This window comes from Panulirus ornatus, chromosome 29 (genome assembly GCF_036320965.1).
Source record: "Panulirus ornatus isolate Po-2019 chromosome 29, ASM3632096v1, whole genome shotgun sequence".
NCBI lineage: Eukaryota > Metazoa > Arthropoda > Malacostraca > Decapoda > Palinuridae > Panulirus > Panulirus ornatus.
The window spans coordinates 21,848,961-21,867,909 of record NC_092252.1 but is presented as its reverse complement, the minus strand read 5'-3'; the positions used below and the strand labels follow the sequence as shown (position 1 = coordinate 21,867,909).

The 18,949-nt window shown below is 42.5% G+C and overlaps 1 protein-coding gene across 1 annotated transcript in view; it reads right to left on the bottom strand.

The window, feature by feature from the left end:
- The window catches only part of LOC139758206 (uncharacterized), a 53,528-nt gene that overhangs the window by 24,510 nt on the left and 10,069 nt on the right, over positions 1 to 18,949 (bottom strand). The window contains exon 3 of the mRNA XM_071679449.1: positions 7,030 to 7,189. Within this exon, the coding sequence (XP_071535550.1) occupies positions 7,030 to 7,189 (160 nt within the window). The remainder of the gene's footprint in view (positions 1 to 7,029; positions 7,190 to 18,949) is intronic.

Here is an 18,949-nt window from a genome sequence, read left to right as displayed (position 1 = left end):
TGTACAATGGCACTATGCACGCATTCCGCCAATCCTCAGGCACCTCACCATGAGTCATACATACATTAAATAACCTTACCAACCAGTCAACAATACAGTCACCCCCTTTTTTAATAAATTCCACTGTCATACCATCCAAACCTGCTGCCTTGCCGGCTTTCATCTTCCGCAAAGCTTTTACTACCTCTTCTCTGTTTACCAAATCATTTTCCCTAACCCTCTCACTTTGCACACCACCTCGACCAAAACACCCTATATCTGCCACTCTATCATCAAACACATTCAACAAACCTTCAAAATACTCACTCCATCTCCTTCTCACATCACCACTACTTGTTATCACCTCCCCATTCGCGCCCTTCACTGAAGTTCCCATTTGCTCCCTTGTCTTACGCACTTTATTTACCTCCTTCCAGAACATCTTTTTATTCTCCCTAAAATTTAATGATACTCTCTCACCCCAACTCTCATTTGCCCTCTTTTTCACCTCTTGCACCTTTCTCTTGACCTCCTGTCTCTTTCTTTTATACATCTCCCACTCAATTGCATTTTTTCCCTGCAAAAATCATCCAAATGCCTCTCTCTTCTCTTTCACTAATACTCTTACTTCTTCATCCCACCACTCACTACCCTTTCTAATAAACCCACCTCCCACTCTTCTCATGCCACAAGCATTTTTTGCGCAATCCATCACTGATTCCTTAAATACATCCCATTCCTCCCCCACTCCCCTTATTTCCATTGTTCTCACCTTTTTCCATTCTGTACTCAGTCTCTCCTGGTACTTCCTCACACAGGTCTCCATCCCAAGCTCACTTACTCTCACCACCCTCTTCACCCCAACATTCACTCTTCTTTTCTGAAAACCCATACAAATCTTCACCTTAGCCTCCACAAGATAATGATCAGACATCCCTCCAGTTGCACCTCTCAGCACATTAACATCCAAAAGTCTCTCTTTCGCACGCCTGTCAATTAACACGTAATCCAATAACGCTCTCTGGCCATCTCTCCTACTTACATAAGTATACTTATGTATATCTCGCTTATTAAACCAGGTATTCCCAATCATCAGTCCTTTTTCAGCACATAAATCTACAAGCTCTTCACCATTTCCATTTACAACACTGAACACCCCATGTATACCAATTATTCCCTCAACTGCCACATTACTCACCTTTGCATTCAAATCACCCATCACTGTAACCCGGTCTCGTGCATCAAAACCACTAACACACTCATTCAGCTGCTCCCAAAACACTTGCCTCTCTTGATCTTTCTTCTCATGCCCAGGTGCATATGCACCAATAATCACCCACCTCTCTCCATCAACTTTCAGTTTTACCCATATTAATCGAGAATTTACTTTCTTACATTCTATCACATATTCCCACAACTCCTGTTTCAGGAGTATTGCTACTCCTTCCCTTGCTCTTGTCCTCTCACTAACCCCTGACTTTACTCCCCAGACATTCCCAAACCACTCTTCCCCTTTACCCTTGATGTATATATATATATATATATATATATATATATATATATATATATATATATATATATATATATATATATATATATATATATATATATATATATATATATATATATATATATATATATATATATATATATATATATATATATATATATATATATATATACATATATATATATATATATATATATATATATATATATATATCATTATTATTATCATCATTATACTTTGTCGCTGTCTCCTGTGTCATCGAGGTAGCGCAAGGAAACAGACGAAAGAAGAGCCCAACCCACCCACAAACACATGTATAAACAAAAACGCCCACACACGCACATATACATACCTATACATTTCAACGTATACATACATATTACTACACAGACATATGCGTATATACACATGTACATATTGACACATGCTGCCTTCATCCATTTTCACCGCCACCCCGCCGCACATGAAATGGCACTCCCCTCACCCAGCGCGAGCATGAGGAAAAGACAACAAAGGCCACATTCGTTCACATTCAGTCTCTAGCTGTCATGTGTAATGCACCGAAACCATAGATCCCTCTCCGCATCCAGGCCTTACGAAACTTTCAATCGTTTACCCCAGACGCTTCACATGCCCTGGTTCAATCCAATGACATCACGTCGACCGCGGTATACCATATCGTTCCACTTCACTCTATTCCTTGCACACCTTTCACCCTCCTGCTGCTTCAGGCCCGATCGCTCAAAATCCTTTTCACTCCATCCTTCCAATTCCAATTTGGTCTCCCACTTCTCCTCGATCCCTCTACCTCTGATATATATATCCTCTTTGTTAATCTTTCCTCATTCATTCTCTCCATGTGACCAAACCATTTCAATACACCCTCTTCTGCTCTCTCAACCATACTCTTTTTTTACCACACATCTCTCTCACCCTTTCATTACTTGATCAAACCACTTCACACCACATGTTGTCCTCAAACATCTCATTTCCAACACATCCACCCTCCTCCGTACAACCCTATCTATCGTCTATGCCTCACAACCATATAACATTATTGGAACCACTATTCCTTCAAACTTACCCATTTCTGCTCTCCGAGATAACGTTCTCGCCTTTCACACATCCTTCAACGCTCCCAGAACCTTCGCCTTCTCCCCAATCCTGTGACTCACTTCCGTTTCCATGGTTCCATCCGCTGACAAATCCACTCCCAGATATCTATAACATTTCACTTCCTCTAGTTTTTCTCCATTTAATCTTACCTCCCAATTTACTTGTCCCTCAACCCTACTGAACCTAATAACCTTGCTCTTATTCACATTTACTCTCAGCTTTCTTTCTCACACTTTACCAAACTTAGTTACCAACCTCTGCAGTTTCTCACCTGAATCAGCCACCAGCGATGTATCATCAGTAAACAACTGACTCACCTCCCATGCCCTCTCATCCACAACAGACCGCATACTTGCCCCTCTCTCCAAAACTCTTGCATTCAGCTCCCTAACTACCCCATCCATAAACAAATCAAACAACCATGGAGACATCACACACCCCTGCCGCAAACCGACATTCACTGGGAACCAAACACTTTCCTCTCTTCCTACTCGTACATATGCCTTACATCCTCGATAGAATATATTCACTGCCTCTAACAACTTACCTCCCACACCATACACTCTTAATACTTTCCAAAGATCACCTCTATCAACTCTATCATATGCCTTCTCCAGATCCATAAATGCTACATACAAATCCATCTGTTTTTCTCAAAAACATTCCTCAAAGCAAGCACCTGATCTACACATCCTCTACCAATTATGAAACCACACTGCTCCACCCCAATCTGGTGCTTTGTACATGCCTTCACCCTCTCGATCAATACCCTCCCATATAATTTCCCAGGAATACTCAACAAACTTATACCTTTGTAACTGGAGCACTCACCTTCATCCCCTTTGCCTTTGCACAATTGAATTTTGCATGCATTCCGCCAAGCCTCAGGCACTTCCCCATGAACCATTTGATATCCTCACCAACCGGTTAACAACACAGTCACCCCCTTTTTAAGTAAATTTCACTGCAATTCCATCCATAACCGCCGCCTTGCCCGCTTACATCTTCCGCAAAGCATTCACTACCTCTTCTCTGTTTATCAAATCATTCTCCCTGACCCTCTCACTTCGCACACCACCTCGACCAAAACATCCTATATCTGCCACTCTGTCATCAAACACATTAAACAAACCTTCAAAATACTCACTCCATCTCCCTCTCACCTAACTACTACTTGTTATTACCTCCCCATTTTCCCCCTTCACCGATGTTCCCATTTGTTCTCTTGTCTTACGCACTATATTTACCGCCTTCCAAAACATCTTCTTATTCTCCCTAAAATTTAATGATACTCTCTCACCCCAACTCTCATTTGCCCTCTTTTTCACCTCTTGCACCTTTCTCTTGACCTCTTGCCTCTTTCTTTTTTTACATCTCCCAGTCATTTGCACTATTTCCTTGCAAAAATCATCCAAATGCCTCTCTCTTCTCTTTCACTAACAATCTTACTTCTTCATTCCACCACTCACTACCCTTTCTAACCTACCCACCTCTCAATTTCTCATGCCACAGGCATATTTTGCGCAAGCCATCACTGCTTTCCTAAATACATCCCATTCCTCCCCCACTCCCCTTACGTCATTTGCTCTCACATTTTTCCATTCTGCACTCAATCTCTCCTGGTACTTCCTTACACAAGTCTCCTTTCCAAGGTCACTTACTCTCACCACTCTTTTCACTCCAATATTCTCTTCTTTTCCGAAAACCTCTACATATCTTCACCTTCGCCTCCACAAGATAATGATCAGACATCCCTCCAGTTGCACCTCTCAGCACATCAACATCCAAAAGTCTCTCTTTCGCGAGCCTATCAATTAACACGTAATCCAATAACGCTCTTTGGCCATCTCTCCTACTTACATACGTATACTTATGTATATCTCTCCTTCTAAACTAGGTATTCCCAATCAGCAATCTGTTTTCAGCACACAAATCCAAAAGCTCTTCACCATTTCCATTCACATCACTAAACACCCCATCTACACTAATTATACCCTCAACTGCCACATTACTCTCCTGTGCATTCAAATCACCCGTCTCTATAACCCGTTCTCGTGCATCAAAGCTGCTAACACACTCATATATTGAAGTAAATCACCTACACACATGAAACACTTACATACGTAAACTCTCTTGAAAAATGAATACAGAAGCTCCAAGCTTTCGACAGTATTTTAAGCCATGTTGAAGTTTACAAAGTCAACGTGAACAAGAGCATATTTACAAAGCCAAACTTCACCACAACTAAGGAAATATAGAACAGTTGATCTCAGGCACATGGCAAGGTTCACCAGAACGGTAAAGTGACCCGTCACTCTACCTGGCTCTATAATTTTGCCACATTTCAAGAGAGATATTATTAAGATTTTATATCATCTATCTTATACATTCCTATATCTATGTTTATCTTGCTGTTAACTTTGATGTGGGAGGACTCAAAAATAAGTTTTTGTATAACTAGCACGCAAGGGGAGAAGTTTTTTGACTCAACAATTCATCGGATGTGAATAAATGTTGTAGTTTTTGACAGTGACTTTCCCCCACTTTCTATCAACACTGGTGTCCCTCAGGTTCTCTCTTGTCGCTCACTCTCTTTCTAGTCTTTATAAATGATCGTGTTCTTCTAAGTCTACAGGTTCTGATGCTTGTGATAATATTTCAAATACTTCACTTCACTCGAGGTGATACTTCCTTCCTTTGAACAGCTCAGTTGTGGAGTTCTCTTCCTCCTTTCCTCTCTCTTTCCCATTATAATAATGATGCCCCATTACGGTATAGTCCAAACGAATTCCAACCCAGAACAGTGCTATCTTAGAAGACCAACAACACACAACACTTCTGAAGTCCAGTAGTGGGTACATTGTTGCTCTAGATCAGTGGTACACCAGTGCAATGTTAACCCAGAACGGGTCCAACTCGAAACAGTGCTTCTTCATTCCATTGTCACGTTAGAACAGTACCTGTACATTGCTACTCGAGTGCAATACTAACTTAGAACATTTCTAACAAGGAACAGTACTACTCCAGTACATTGCTACACCAGAACAGTGCTGTAACACTACATTGCTAACCCAAAATAATGCTGACCCGGAACAATGCTTACCCAGAATGCTGTTCTAGTACATTACAAACGCAATATTAACTCAGAACAATGCTACTACAGAGCAGTTTTAACTCCAGATATTTCTGCTCCAGTGTACAGAAATATGCTACCAGGAGCAGTGCTAACGAAGAAGACAGCTAAACCAAACAGATAATCCAGAACAATACTAACCCAGGAAAGAGCCACATTAGTACTTTAATCTAAAAGTGTTAACTGTGAACAGTGCTGGCCTAGAACAGCGCTTCTCCAGTTCTGTATTATCCCAGAATAGTTCTAATCGTAAACACAGCTGATCAACAACAGTGCTAATCGTCCATAATGATAACCAAAAAAAAGTGTTAACCCAGACTAGTGTTATCTTAGAACAGTATTTCTTCAGTACATTGCTGCCCTAGAGCTGTGTTACACGAGCATTATTGCTAACCTGGAACAGTGCTAGTCTAGAATACTGCTAATCCAGGACAGCGCTACTCCTGTACATTGCTACTCCAGAGCAGTGCTAACCTGGAGCAGTGCAACTGCAGTGTACTGCTACCCCAGAACAGTGCTATATCATTCATTGCTAAACTAGAGCAATGGTAATCCAGAACATCAGTAGCAGTGCTACACCAACACATCCAGAACAGTGTTAATCCAGTACATTGCAGACCTAGACTACTGCTAACACAACGTACTGCAAACCAAGAAAAGTACTGCTACAGAACATTGCTAACCCAAGAATTCCTACTCCAGTGTCTTATATAAACCAGGAGAGTTGCTAACAGAAAACAGTGCTACCATAAAGCAGTGTTAGCCCAAACCAGTGCATACCAAAACAGTCGTAACCCAGAGCAGTGTTTACCCAAACCAGTTCTAACCTGCAACATTGCCACAACGGAACAGTGTTAACCCATAACAGTGCCAACCGAGGCAGGCTCTTACCCAGAGCACTGCTGATCCAGAGCAGTGCTACACTAGACCAGGGTTGTCATCCACAACATTAGTACCAAACTACAGCTCTAATCCAGAATATCTTACTCCAAACCAGTGCTACCCCGACACAGTGCTGAGCTAAAGCAGTGCCAAGTCAGATCAGCGCTACTTCAAAACTAATTACCTGGTGCACTGCTAACGGTGATCAGCAGCACAAACCCCAGAAAACAGTGCTTGCCCAGATCATTGCTGAGCTATAACAGTGCTACCCCACAATTATACCAGCCTAAATCATCATCTTAATACAGTGACTGTTCAGGTCACTACTAACACCATCCCGATCGAACCAGTGAGGGTAAAAGACAGTTGCCTTCACTGCCTATGTGGAGGTTTCCCGTGTCCACCTTACCGTTGAGGTCCGGAGCGCTGATGGTGTCCGCTATACCCTCCAGCCCTGGGCCAGCACCAACCATCGCTCCTCCCTCGCCATTAGGTAAAAGTCCGGCCAGCTGCTGTCCTCCCTGCCCGCCGCCGCCCGTGCTGCCCACAGTGTCCGGCATCATCGAATGCTGCCGGATAAAGAGGAGTGAGACTGGAAGGAGTGTGTTAGAGTTGGAAGAAAGTAACTGCTGGTCACATTATGAAACAGGAGAAGGCGTGAGGTGCGTTACATACATACAGTGGTGTACGTGTAGTCATGGTTGCCGTGGAGCTACAGACAGATTCTGTGAGTTAACGTAGTAAGAACAGAGTTCAGGAGAACAAGAGAAGACAATACATGCCACAAAGTCGCTTCGTGAGATGAGTATAATCAGTATAGGAGAGTCATGGATATTCTTATATAAAGAAGAGTTAAAAGGAAAGAAGGATTACATGAAGGGAGTGTGGAGTACGTAGCAGTGGTCTCTGTTCCTACTGCCATCTGCCACAACTGTGTTGTTACCAGTCACCACAACTGTGTTGTTACCAGTCACCACAACTGTGTTGTTACCAGTCACCACAACTGTGTTGTTACCAGTCACCACAACTGTGTTGTTACCAGTCACCACAACTGTGTTGTTACCAGTCACCACAACTGTGTTGTTACCAATCACCACAACCGTGTTGTTACCAGTCACCACAACTGTGTTGTTACCAGTCACCACAACTGTGTTGTTACCAGTCACCATAACTGTGTTGTTACCAGTCACCACAACTGTGTTGTTACCAGTCACCACAACTGTGTTGTTACCAGTCACCACAACTGTGTTGTTACCAGTCACCACAACTGTGTTGTTACCAGTCACCACAACTGTGATGTTACCAGTCACCACAACTGTGTTGTTACCAGTCACCACAACTGTGCTGTTACCAGTTACCACAACTGTGTTGTTACCAGTCACCACAACTGTGTTGTTACCAGTCACCACAACTGTGTTGTTACCAGTCACCATAACTGTGTTGTTACCAGTCACCACAACTGTGTTGTTACCAGTCACCACAACTGTGTTGTTACCAGTCACCACAACTGTGTTGTTACCAGTCACCACAACTGTGTTGTTACTAGTCACCACAACTGTGTTGTTACCAGTCACCACAACTGTGTTGTTACCAGTCACCACAACTGTGTTGTTACCAATCACCACAACTGTGTTGTTACCAATCACCACAACTGTGTTGTTACCAGTCACCACAACTGTGTTGTTACCAGTCACCATAACTGTGTTGTTACCAGTCACCACAACTGTGTTGTTACCAGTCACCACAACTGTGTTGTTACCAGTCACCACAACTGTGTTGTTACCAGTCACCACAACTGTGTTGTTACCAGTCACCACAACTGTGTTGTTACCAGTCACCACAACTGTGTTGTTACCAGTCACCACAACTGTGTTGTTTCCAGTCACCACAACTGTGTTGTTACCAGTCACCACAACTGTGTTGTTACCAGTCACCACAACTGTGTTTGTTACCAGTCACCACAACTGTGTTGTTACCAGTCACCACAACTGTGTTGTTACCAGTCACCACAACTGTGTTGTTACCAGTCACCACAACTGTGTTGTTACCAGTCACCACAACTGTGTTGTTACCAGTCACCACAACTGTGTTGTTACCTAGTCACCACAACTGTGTTGTTACCAGTCACCATAACGGTGTTGTTACCAGTCACCACAACTGTGTTGTTACCAGTCACACAACTGTGTTGTTACCAGTCACCACAAACTGTGTTGTTACCAGTCACCACAACTGTGTTGTTACCAGTCACCACAACTGTGTTGTTACCAGTCACCACAACTGTGTTGTTACCAGTCACCACAACTGTGTTGTTACCAGTCACCACAACTGTGTTGTTACCAGTCACCACAACTGTGTTGTTACCAGTCACCACAACTGTGTTGTTACCAGTCACCACAACTGTGTTGTTACCAGTCACCACAACTGTGTTGTTACCAGTCACCACAACTGTGTTGTTACCAGTCACCACAACTGTGTTGTTACCAGTCACCACAACTGTGTTGTTACCAGTCACCACAACTGTGTTGTTACCAGTCACCACAACTGTGTTGTTACCAGTCACCACAACTGTGTTGGACCCATAAAAAACAAATTTGATTTTTCCAGTCACCACAACTGTGTTGTTACCAGTCACCACAACTGTGTTGACCACAACTATGTTGTTACCAGTTACCACAACTGTGTTGTTACCAGTCACCACAACTGTGTTGTTACCAGTCACCACAACTGTGTTGTTACCAGTCACCACAACTGTGTTGTTACCAGTCACCACAACTGTGTTGTTACCAGTTCACCACAACTGTGTTGTTACCAGTCACCACAACTGTGTTGTTACCAGTCACCACAACTGTGTTGTTACCAGTCACCACAACTGTGTTGTTACCAGTCACCACAACTGTGTTGTTACCAGTCACCACAACTGTGTTGTTACCAGTCACCACAACTGTGTTGTTACCAGTCACCACAACTGTGTTGTTACCAGTCACCACAACTGTGTTGTTACCAGTCACCACAACTGTGTTGTTACCAATCACCACAACTGTGTTGTTACCAGTCACCACAACTGTGTTGTTACCAGTCACCACAACTGTGTTGTTACCAGTCACCACAACTGTGTTGTTACCAGTCACCATAACTGTGTTGTTACCAGTCACCACAACTGCGTTGGTGCCAGTCACCACAACTGTGCTGGTGCCAGTCACCACAACTGTGTTGTTACCAGTCACCACAACTGTGTTGTTACCAGTCACCACAACTGTGCTGGTGCCAGTCACCACAACTGTGTTGTTACCAGTCACCACAACTGTGTTGTTACTAGTCACCACAACTGTGTTGTTACCAGTTACCACAACTGTGCTGTTACCAGTTACCACAACTGTGTTGGTGCCAGTCACCACAACTGTGTTGTTACCAGTCACCACAACTGTGTTGTTACCAGTCACCACAACTGTGCTGTTACCAGTTACCACAACTGTGTTGTTACCAGTCACCACAACTGTGTTGTTACCAGTCACCACAACTGTGTTGTTACCAGTCACCACAACTGTGTTGTTACCAGTCACCACAACTGTGTTGTTACCAGTCACCACAACTGTGTTGTTACCAGTCACCACAACTGTGTTGTTACCAGTCACCACAACTGTGTTGTTACCAGTCACCACAACTGTGTTGTTACCAGTCACCACAACTGTGTTGTTACCAGTCACCACAACTGTGTTGTTACCAGTCACCACAACTGTGTTGTTACCAATCACCACAACTGTGTTGTTACCAGTCACCACAACTGTGTTGTTACCAGTCCACCACAACTGTGTTGTTACCAGTCACCACAACTGTGTTGTTACCAGTCACCATAACTGTGTTGTTACCAGTCACCACAACTGTGTTGGTGCCAGTCACCACAACTGTGCTGGTGCCAGTCACCACAACTGTGTTGTTACCAGTCACCACAACTGTGTTGTTACAAGTGTTGTTACCAGTCACCACAACTGTGTTGTTACCAGTCACCACAACTGTGTTGTTACCAGTCACCACAACTGTGTTGTTACCAGTCACCACAACTGTGTTGTTACCAGTCACCACAACTGTGCTAGTGCCAGTCACCACAACTGTGTTGTTACCAGTCACCACAACTGTGTTGTTACCAGTTACCTCAACTGTGTTGTTACCAGTCACCACAACTGTGTTGTTACCAGTCACCACAACTGTGTTGTTACCAGTCACCACAACTGTGTTGTTACCAGTCACCACAACTGTGTTGTTACCAGTCACCACAACTGTGTTGTTACCAGTCACCACAACTGTGTTGTTACCAGTCACCACAACTGTGTTGTTACCAGTCACCACAACTGTGTTGTTACCAGTCACCACAACTGTGTTGTTACCAATCACCACAACTGTGTTGTTACCAGTCACCATAACTGTGTTGTTACCAATCACCACAACTGTGTTGTTACCAATCACCACAACTGTGTTGTTACCAAGTCACACAACTGTGTTGTTACCAGTCACAACAACTGTGCTGTTACCAGTCACCACAACTGTGTTGTTACCAGTCACCACAACCTGTGTTGTTACAAGTCACCACAACTGTGTTGTTACAGTCACCACAACTGTGTTGTTACCAATCACCACAACTGTGTTGTTACCAGTCACCACAACTGTGTGTAACCAGTACCACAACTGTGTTGTTACCAGTCACCACGACTGTGTTTGTTACCAGTCCAGCACAACTGTGTTGTTACCAGTTCACCACACTGTGTTGTTACCAGTCACCACAACTGTTTGTTACAGTCACCAAACTGTGTGTTACCAGTCATCACAACTGTGTTGGTGCCAGTCCAAACTGTGTTGGTGCCAGTCACACAAACCGTGTTGTTTACAGTCCCACAAACTGTGTTGTTACCGTCACCACAACTGGGTTGGTGCCAGTCACCACAACTTTTCACGTGCTGGTGCCAGTCACCACAACTATGTTTGTTTTACCAGTCACCACAACTGTGTTGTTTACCAGTCACCACAACTGTGTTGTTACCAGTCACCACAACTGTGTTGTTACCAGTCACCACAACTGTGTTGTTACCAGTCACCACAACTGTGTTGTTACCAGTCACCACAACTGTGTTGGTGCCAGTCACCACAACTGTGTTGTTACCAGTCACCACAACGTGCTGGTGACAAGTCACCACAACTGTGCTTGTGACCAGTCACCACAACTGTGGCTGGTGACCAGTCACACACAGACTGGTGATGGTGACCTGAGTCACCACAACTGGTGGTGTTACCAGTCTCCACATCTGTGTTGTTACCAAGTCACTGCACAACGTGTTGTTACCAGTTACCCAAAACTGTGTTGTGACCAGTCACCACAACTGTGTTGTTACCAGTCACCACAACTGTGTTGTTACCAGTCACCACAACTGTGTGTTGGTGCCAGTCACCACAACTGTGCTGGTTGCCAGTCACTCACAACTTGTTGTTATCCAGTTACCACAACTGTGTTGGTTACAAAGTTCACCAACAACTGTGTTGTTACCAGTCACTCACAAACTGTGGTTGTTACCAGTCACCACAACTGTGTTGTTACCAGTCACCACAACTGTGTTGTTACCAGTCACCACAACTGTGTTGTTACCAGTCACCACAACTGTGTTGTTACCAGTCACCACAACTGTGTTGTTACCAGTCACCACAACTGTGTTGTTACCAGTCACCACAACTGTGTTGTTACCAGTCACCACAACTGTGTTGGTGCCAGTCACCACAACTGTGCTGGTGCCAGTCACCACAACTGTGTTGTTACCAGTCACCACAACTGTGTTGTTACCAGTCACCACAACTGTGTTGGTGCCAGTCACCACAACTGTGTTGTTACCAGTCACCACAACTGTGTTGTTACCAGTTACCACAACTGTGTTGTTACCAGTCACCACAACTGTGTTGTTACCAGTCACCACAACTGTGTTGTTACCAGTCACCACAACTGTGTTGTTACCAGTCACCACAACTGTGTTGTTACCAGTCACCACAACTGTGTTGGTGCCAGTCACCACAACTGTGTTGTTACCAGTCACCACAACTGTGTTGTTACCAGTCACCACAACTGTGTTGTTACCAGTCACCACAACTGTGTTGTTACCAGTCACCACAACTGTGTTGTTACCAGTCACCACAACTGTGTTGTTACCAGTCACCACAACTGTGTTGTTACCAGTCACCACAACTGTGTTGTTACCAGTCACCACAACTGTGTTGTTACCAGTCACCACAACTGTGTTGTTACCAGTCACCACAACTGTGTTGTTACCAGTCACCACAACTGTGTTGTTACCAGTCACCACAACTGTGTTGTTACCAGTAACCACAACTGTGTTGTTACCAGTCACCACAACTGTGTTGTTTACCAGTCACCACAACTGTGTTGTTACCAGTCACCACAACTGTGTTGTTACCAGTCACCACAACTGTGTTGTTACCAGTCACCACAACTGTGCTTGTGCCAGTCACCACAACTGTGTTGTTACCAGTCACCACAACTGTGTTGTTACCAGTCACCACAACTGTGTTGTTACCAGTCACCACAACTGTGTTGTTACCAGTCACCACAACTGTGTTGTTACCAGTCACCACAACTGTGTTGTTACCAGTCACCACAACTGTGTTGTTACCAGTCACCACAACTGTGTTGTTACCAATCACCACAACCGTGTTGTTACCAGTCACCACAACTGTGTTGTTACCAGTCACCACAACTGTGTTGTTACCAGTCACCACAACTGTGTTGTTACCAGTCACCACAACTGTGTTGGTGCCAGTCACCACAACTGTGTTGTTACCAGTCACCACAACTGTGTTGTTACTAGTCACCACAACTGTGTTGTTACCAGTTACCACAACTGTGCTGTTACCAGTTACCACAACTGTGTTGGTGCCAGTCACCACAACTGTGTTGTTACCAGTCACCACAACTGTGTTGTTACCAGTCACCACAACTGTGCTGTTACCAGTTACCACAACTGTGTTGTTACCAGTCACCACAACTGTGTTGTTACCAGTCACCACAACTGTGTTGTTACCAGTCACCACAACTGTGTTGTTACCAGTCACCACAACTGTGTTGTTACCAGTCACCACAACTGTGTTGTTACCAGTCACCACAACTGTGTTGTTACCAGTCACCACAACTGTGTTGTTACCAGTCACCACAACTGTGTTGTTACCAGTCACCACAACTGTGTTGTTACCAATCACCACAACTGTGTTGTTACCAGTCACCACAACTGTGTTGTTACCAGTCACCACAACTGTGTTGTTACCAGTCACCACAACTGTGTTGTTACCAGTCACCATAACTGTGTTGTTACCAGTCACCACAACTGTGTTGGTGCCAGTCACCACAACTGTGCTGGTGCCAGTCACCACAACTGTGTTGTTACCAGTCACCACAACTGTGTTGTTACCAGTCACCACAACTGTGCTGGTGCCAGTCACCACAACTGTGTTGTTACCAGTCACCACAACTGTGTTGTTACTCGTCACCACAACTGTGTTGTTACCAGTTACCACAACTGTGCTGTTACCAGTTACCACAACTGTGTTGGTGCCAGTCACCACAACTGTGTTGTTACCAGTCACCACAACTGTGTTGTTACCAGTCACCACAACTGTGCTGTTACCAGTTACCACAACTGTGTTGTTACCAGTCACCACAACTGTGTTGTTACCAGTCACCACAACTGTGTTGTTACCAGTCACCACAACTGTGTTGTTACCAGTCACCACAACTGTGTTGTTACCAGTCACCACAACTGTGTTGTTACCATCACCACAACTGTGTTGTTACCAGTCACCACAACTGTGTTGTTACCAGTCACCACAACTGTGTTGTTACCAGTCACCACAACTGTGTTGTTACCAGTGACCACAACTGTGTTGTTACTAGTCACCACAACTGTGCTGTTACCAGTTACCACAACTGTATTGTTACCAGTTACCACAACTGTGTTGTTACCAGTCACCACAACTGTGTTGTTACCAGTCACCACAACTGTGTTGTTACCAGTCACCACAACTGTGCTAGTGCCAGTCACCACAACTGTGTTGTTACCAGTCACCACAACTGTGTTGTTACCAGTCACCACAACTGTGTTGTTACCAGTCACCATAACTGTGTTGTTACCAGTCACCACAACTGTGTTGTTACCAGTCACCACAACTGTGTTGTTACCAGTCACCACAACTGTGTTGTTACCAGTCACCACAACTGTGCTGTTACCAATCACCACAACTGTGTTGTTACCAGTCACCACAACTGTGTTGTTACCAGTCACCACAACTGTGTTGTTACCAGTCACCACAACTGTGCTGTTACCAATCACCACAACTGTGTTGTTACCAGTCACCACAACTGTGTTGTTACCAGTCACCACAACTGTGTTGTTACCAGTCACCACAACTGTGCTGTTACCAGTTACCACAACTGTGTTGTTACCAGTCACCACAACTGTGTTGTTACCAATCACCACAACTGTGTTGTTACCAGTCACCACAACTGTGTTGGTGCCAGTGCTAGATGGCTGACGGTAATGTTAATGACTTAACTACATCATTTGTGGAAGTGTCTAGTACACCCTACACAAACACACACATATGCACACATGCATACGTATACATACCACATGGATACACATGCATACGTGTACATACCACATGGACACACATGCATGCGCATACGTACCACATGAACACATGCATACGTATACATACCACATGGACACATATGCATACGTATACATACCACATAAACACACATGCATACGTGTACATACTACATGGACACCTATGCATACGTATACATACCACTTGTACACACATGCATACGTATACATACCACATGGACACACATGCATACGTATACATACCACATGAACACACATGCATACGTATACATACCATTTGGACACTCAAGCATACGTATACATACCGCGTAAATACACGCATACGTATGCATGCCACATGGATACAGACATACGTATGCATACCACATGGACACATGCATAAGTAGCTGCTGGCATTTCTACACAATGATCATGGACTGAAAAAATAATCACTATATAATTCTCAGTGTTGGTAAGCTTCATTATTTCTCAGTAGGTGATCAGTCTGTAAAAATGTTAGTAGTTACGTCTATGTTTAATAGATTATTACGGAAATGACCGTAACTCTGCAAAATGCACCTTTAAGCAATTATGTTATCACAATTGGTTATGAACAAAGCGTAGTTGAAAGCCAGGAGGACATGTTGTGTATCTGATAACAAAGATATGGAAAAGGATGTTTGATCTAAATGTTTGGTTATGCTCTATTCTCCTAACTTAATGTGAGACAGGTATTAAAAACCACTTTTAACGTTGCCTTCCAATACAATAACACTGTTAATAAAACCTTAATTAAAAGTAGGCCAAATTATCAGACAATTGGGAGTGTTTAGGCTGTTGAATGTAAAGATGTATATATGTCGGTCAGACCTGTGAAACAGGTACTGAGAGATGTTACTGGCACAGTCATTCAGTAGGCAGGGGTGACCACAGTAATGCTACTGCTAAACATTGACAAGACCACGATCATCCTATAGACCTTAACAACCCAGTCACATCGTACTCATCTGATGATGCAAACCTGAACGTCAGTAAATCTTTATTTCCGATATCAGTAACTTTATTGCAGGTTAACATCAAAACCCACATCCTAATATCAACCAAATCATTATGAAAGAAATATCAAGAAACGTAACATAAGACTAGTTGAAGACGCATCTCGCTACCCAGGCAAACTTCTCTGACACAAACCCACTTAACCACAAGGTGCCACAACAGTGTTTACTCTGGCGGGACGAGAACAGGATGTACAAGCCTTTGTGCTGACGTTGACAGCTGAACCATCATGAATTGTTTACATATACATACCTATACATTTCAACGTATACATATTGAATTATGTACATATATATATATATATATATATATATATATATATATATATATATATATATATATATATATATATATATATATATATATATATATATATACATATATATATATATATATATATATATATATATATATATGTATATATATATATATATATATATATATATATATATGTATATAAATATATATATATATATATATATATATATATATATATATATATATATATATATACATATATACATATATATATATATACATATATATATATATATATATATATATATATATATATATATATATATATATATATATATATATATATATATATATATATATATATATATGTATATATATATATATATATATATATATATATATATATATATATATATATATATATATATATATATATATATATATATATATTCTTTCTTTCAAACTATTCGCCATTTCCCGCATTAGCGAGGTAGCGTTAAGAACAGAGGACTGGGCCTTTGAGAGAATACCCTCACCTGGCGCAATTCTCTGTTCCCTCTTTTGGAAAATTAAAAAAAAAAACGAGAGGGTAGGATTTCCAGCCCCCCGCTCCCTCCCCTTTTAGTCGCCTTCTACGACACGCAGGGAATACGTGGGAAGTATTCTTTCTCCCCTATCCCCAGGGAAAATATATATATATATATATATATATATATATATATATATATATATATATATATATATTTTTTTTTTTTTTTTTTTTTTTTTTTTTTTTACTTTGTCGCTACCTCGCAAACGCGGGAGACAGCGACAAAGTATAAAAAAAAAAAAAAAAAAAAAAAAAAAAAATATATATATATATATATATATATATATATATATATATATATATATATATATATATATATATACATAATTCATACCTGCTGCCCTCATTCATTCTCGTCGCCAACCCGCCAAACATGAAATGCCCCCCCCCCTCCCCCAGTACGCGCGCGAGGTAGCGCTAAGAAAAACAACAAAGTCCTCATTCGTTCACACTCATTCTCTAGTTGTCATGCATAATGCACTGAAACCACAGTTCCCTTTCCACATTCAGGTCCCACAAACCTTTCCATGATTTACCCCAGACGCTTCACATGCCCTGGTTCAATCCATTGACAGCACGTCGACTCCGGTATACCACATCGATCCAATCACTCTATTCCTTGAACACCTTTCACCCTCTTGCATGTTCAGGCCCCGATTGCTGAAAATCTTTTTTACTCCATCTTTCCACCTCCAATTTGGTCTCCCACTTCTCCTCGTTCACCACACCCCTGAAATATATGTCCTCTTGGTCAATCTTTCCTCACTCATTCTCTCCATGTGACCAAACCATTTCAAAACACTCTCTTCTGCTCTCTCAATCACACGGTTTTTATTACCACACATCTCTCTTACCCTTACATTACTTACTCGATCAAACCACCTCACACCACATATTCTCCTCAAGCATCTCATTTCCAACACATCCACCCTCCTCCACACAACCCTACCTATAGCCCACGCCTCGCAACCATATAGCATTGGATACACTATTCCTTCAAACATACCCATTTTCTTCTTTCTGAGATAATGTTCTCGCCTTCCACACATTCTTCAACGCTCCCAGAACCTTCGCCCCCTTCCCCACCCTGTGACTCACTTCCGCTTCCATGGTTCCATCCACTGCCAAATCCACTCCCAGATAACTAAAACACTTCATATCCTCCAGTTTTTCTCCATTCAAACTTACCTTCCAGTTGACTTGTCTCTCGACCCTACTGTGCATAACAGCCTTGCTCTTATTCACATTTACTCTCAGCTCTCTTCTTTCACACACTTTAACAGACTCAGAAACCAGCTTCTGCAGTTTCTCACACGAATCAGCCACCAGCGCTGTATCATAAGCGAACAACAACTGACTCATTTCCCAAGCCCTCTCATCCAACACAGACCGCATAATTGCCTCTCTCTTCAAAACTCTTGCATTCACCTCTCTAGCAACCCCATCCATAAACAAATTAAACAACCATGGAGACATCACGCACCCCTGCCGCAAACCGATATTCACTGAGAACCAATCACTTTCCTCTCTTCCTACTCGTACACATGCCTTACATCCTCGATAAAAACTTTTTACTGCTTCTAGGAACTTGCCTCCCGCACCATATAATCTTAATACCTTCCACAGCGCATCTCTATCAACCCTATTATATGCCTTTTCCATACAAATACAAATACATTTGCTTTTCTAAGTATTTTCACATACATTCTTCAAAGCAAACACCTGATCCACACATCCTTTACCGCTTCTGAAACCACACTGCTCTTTCCTAG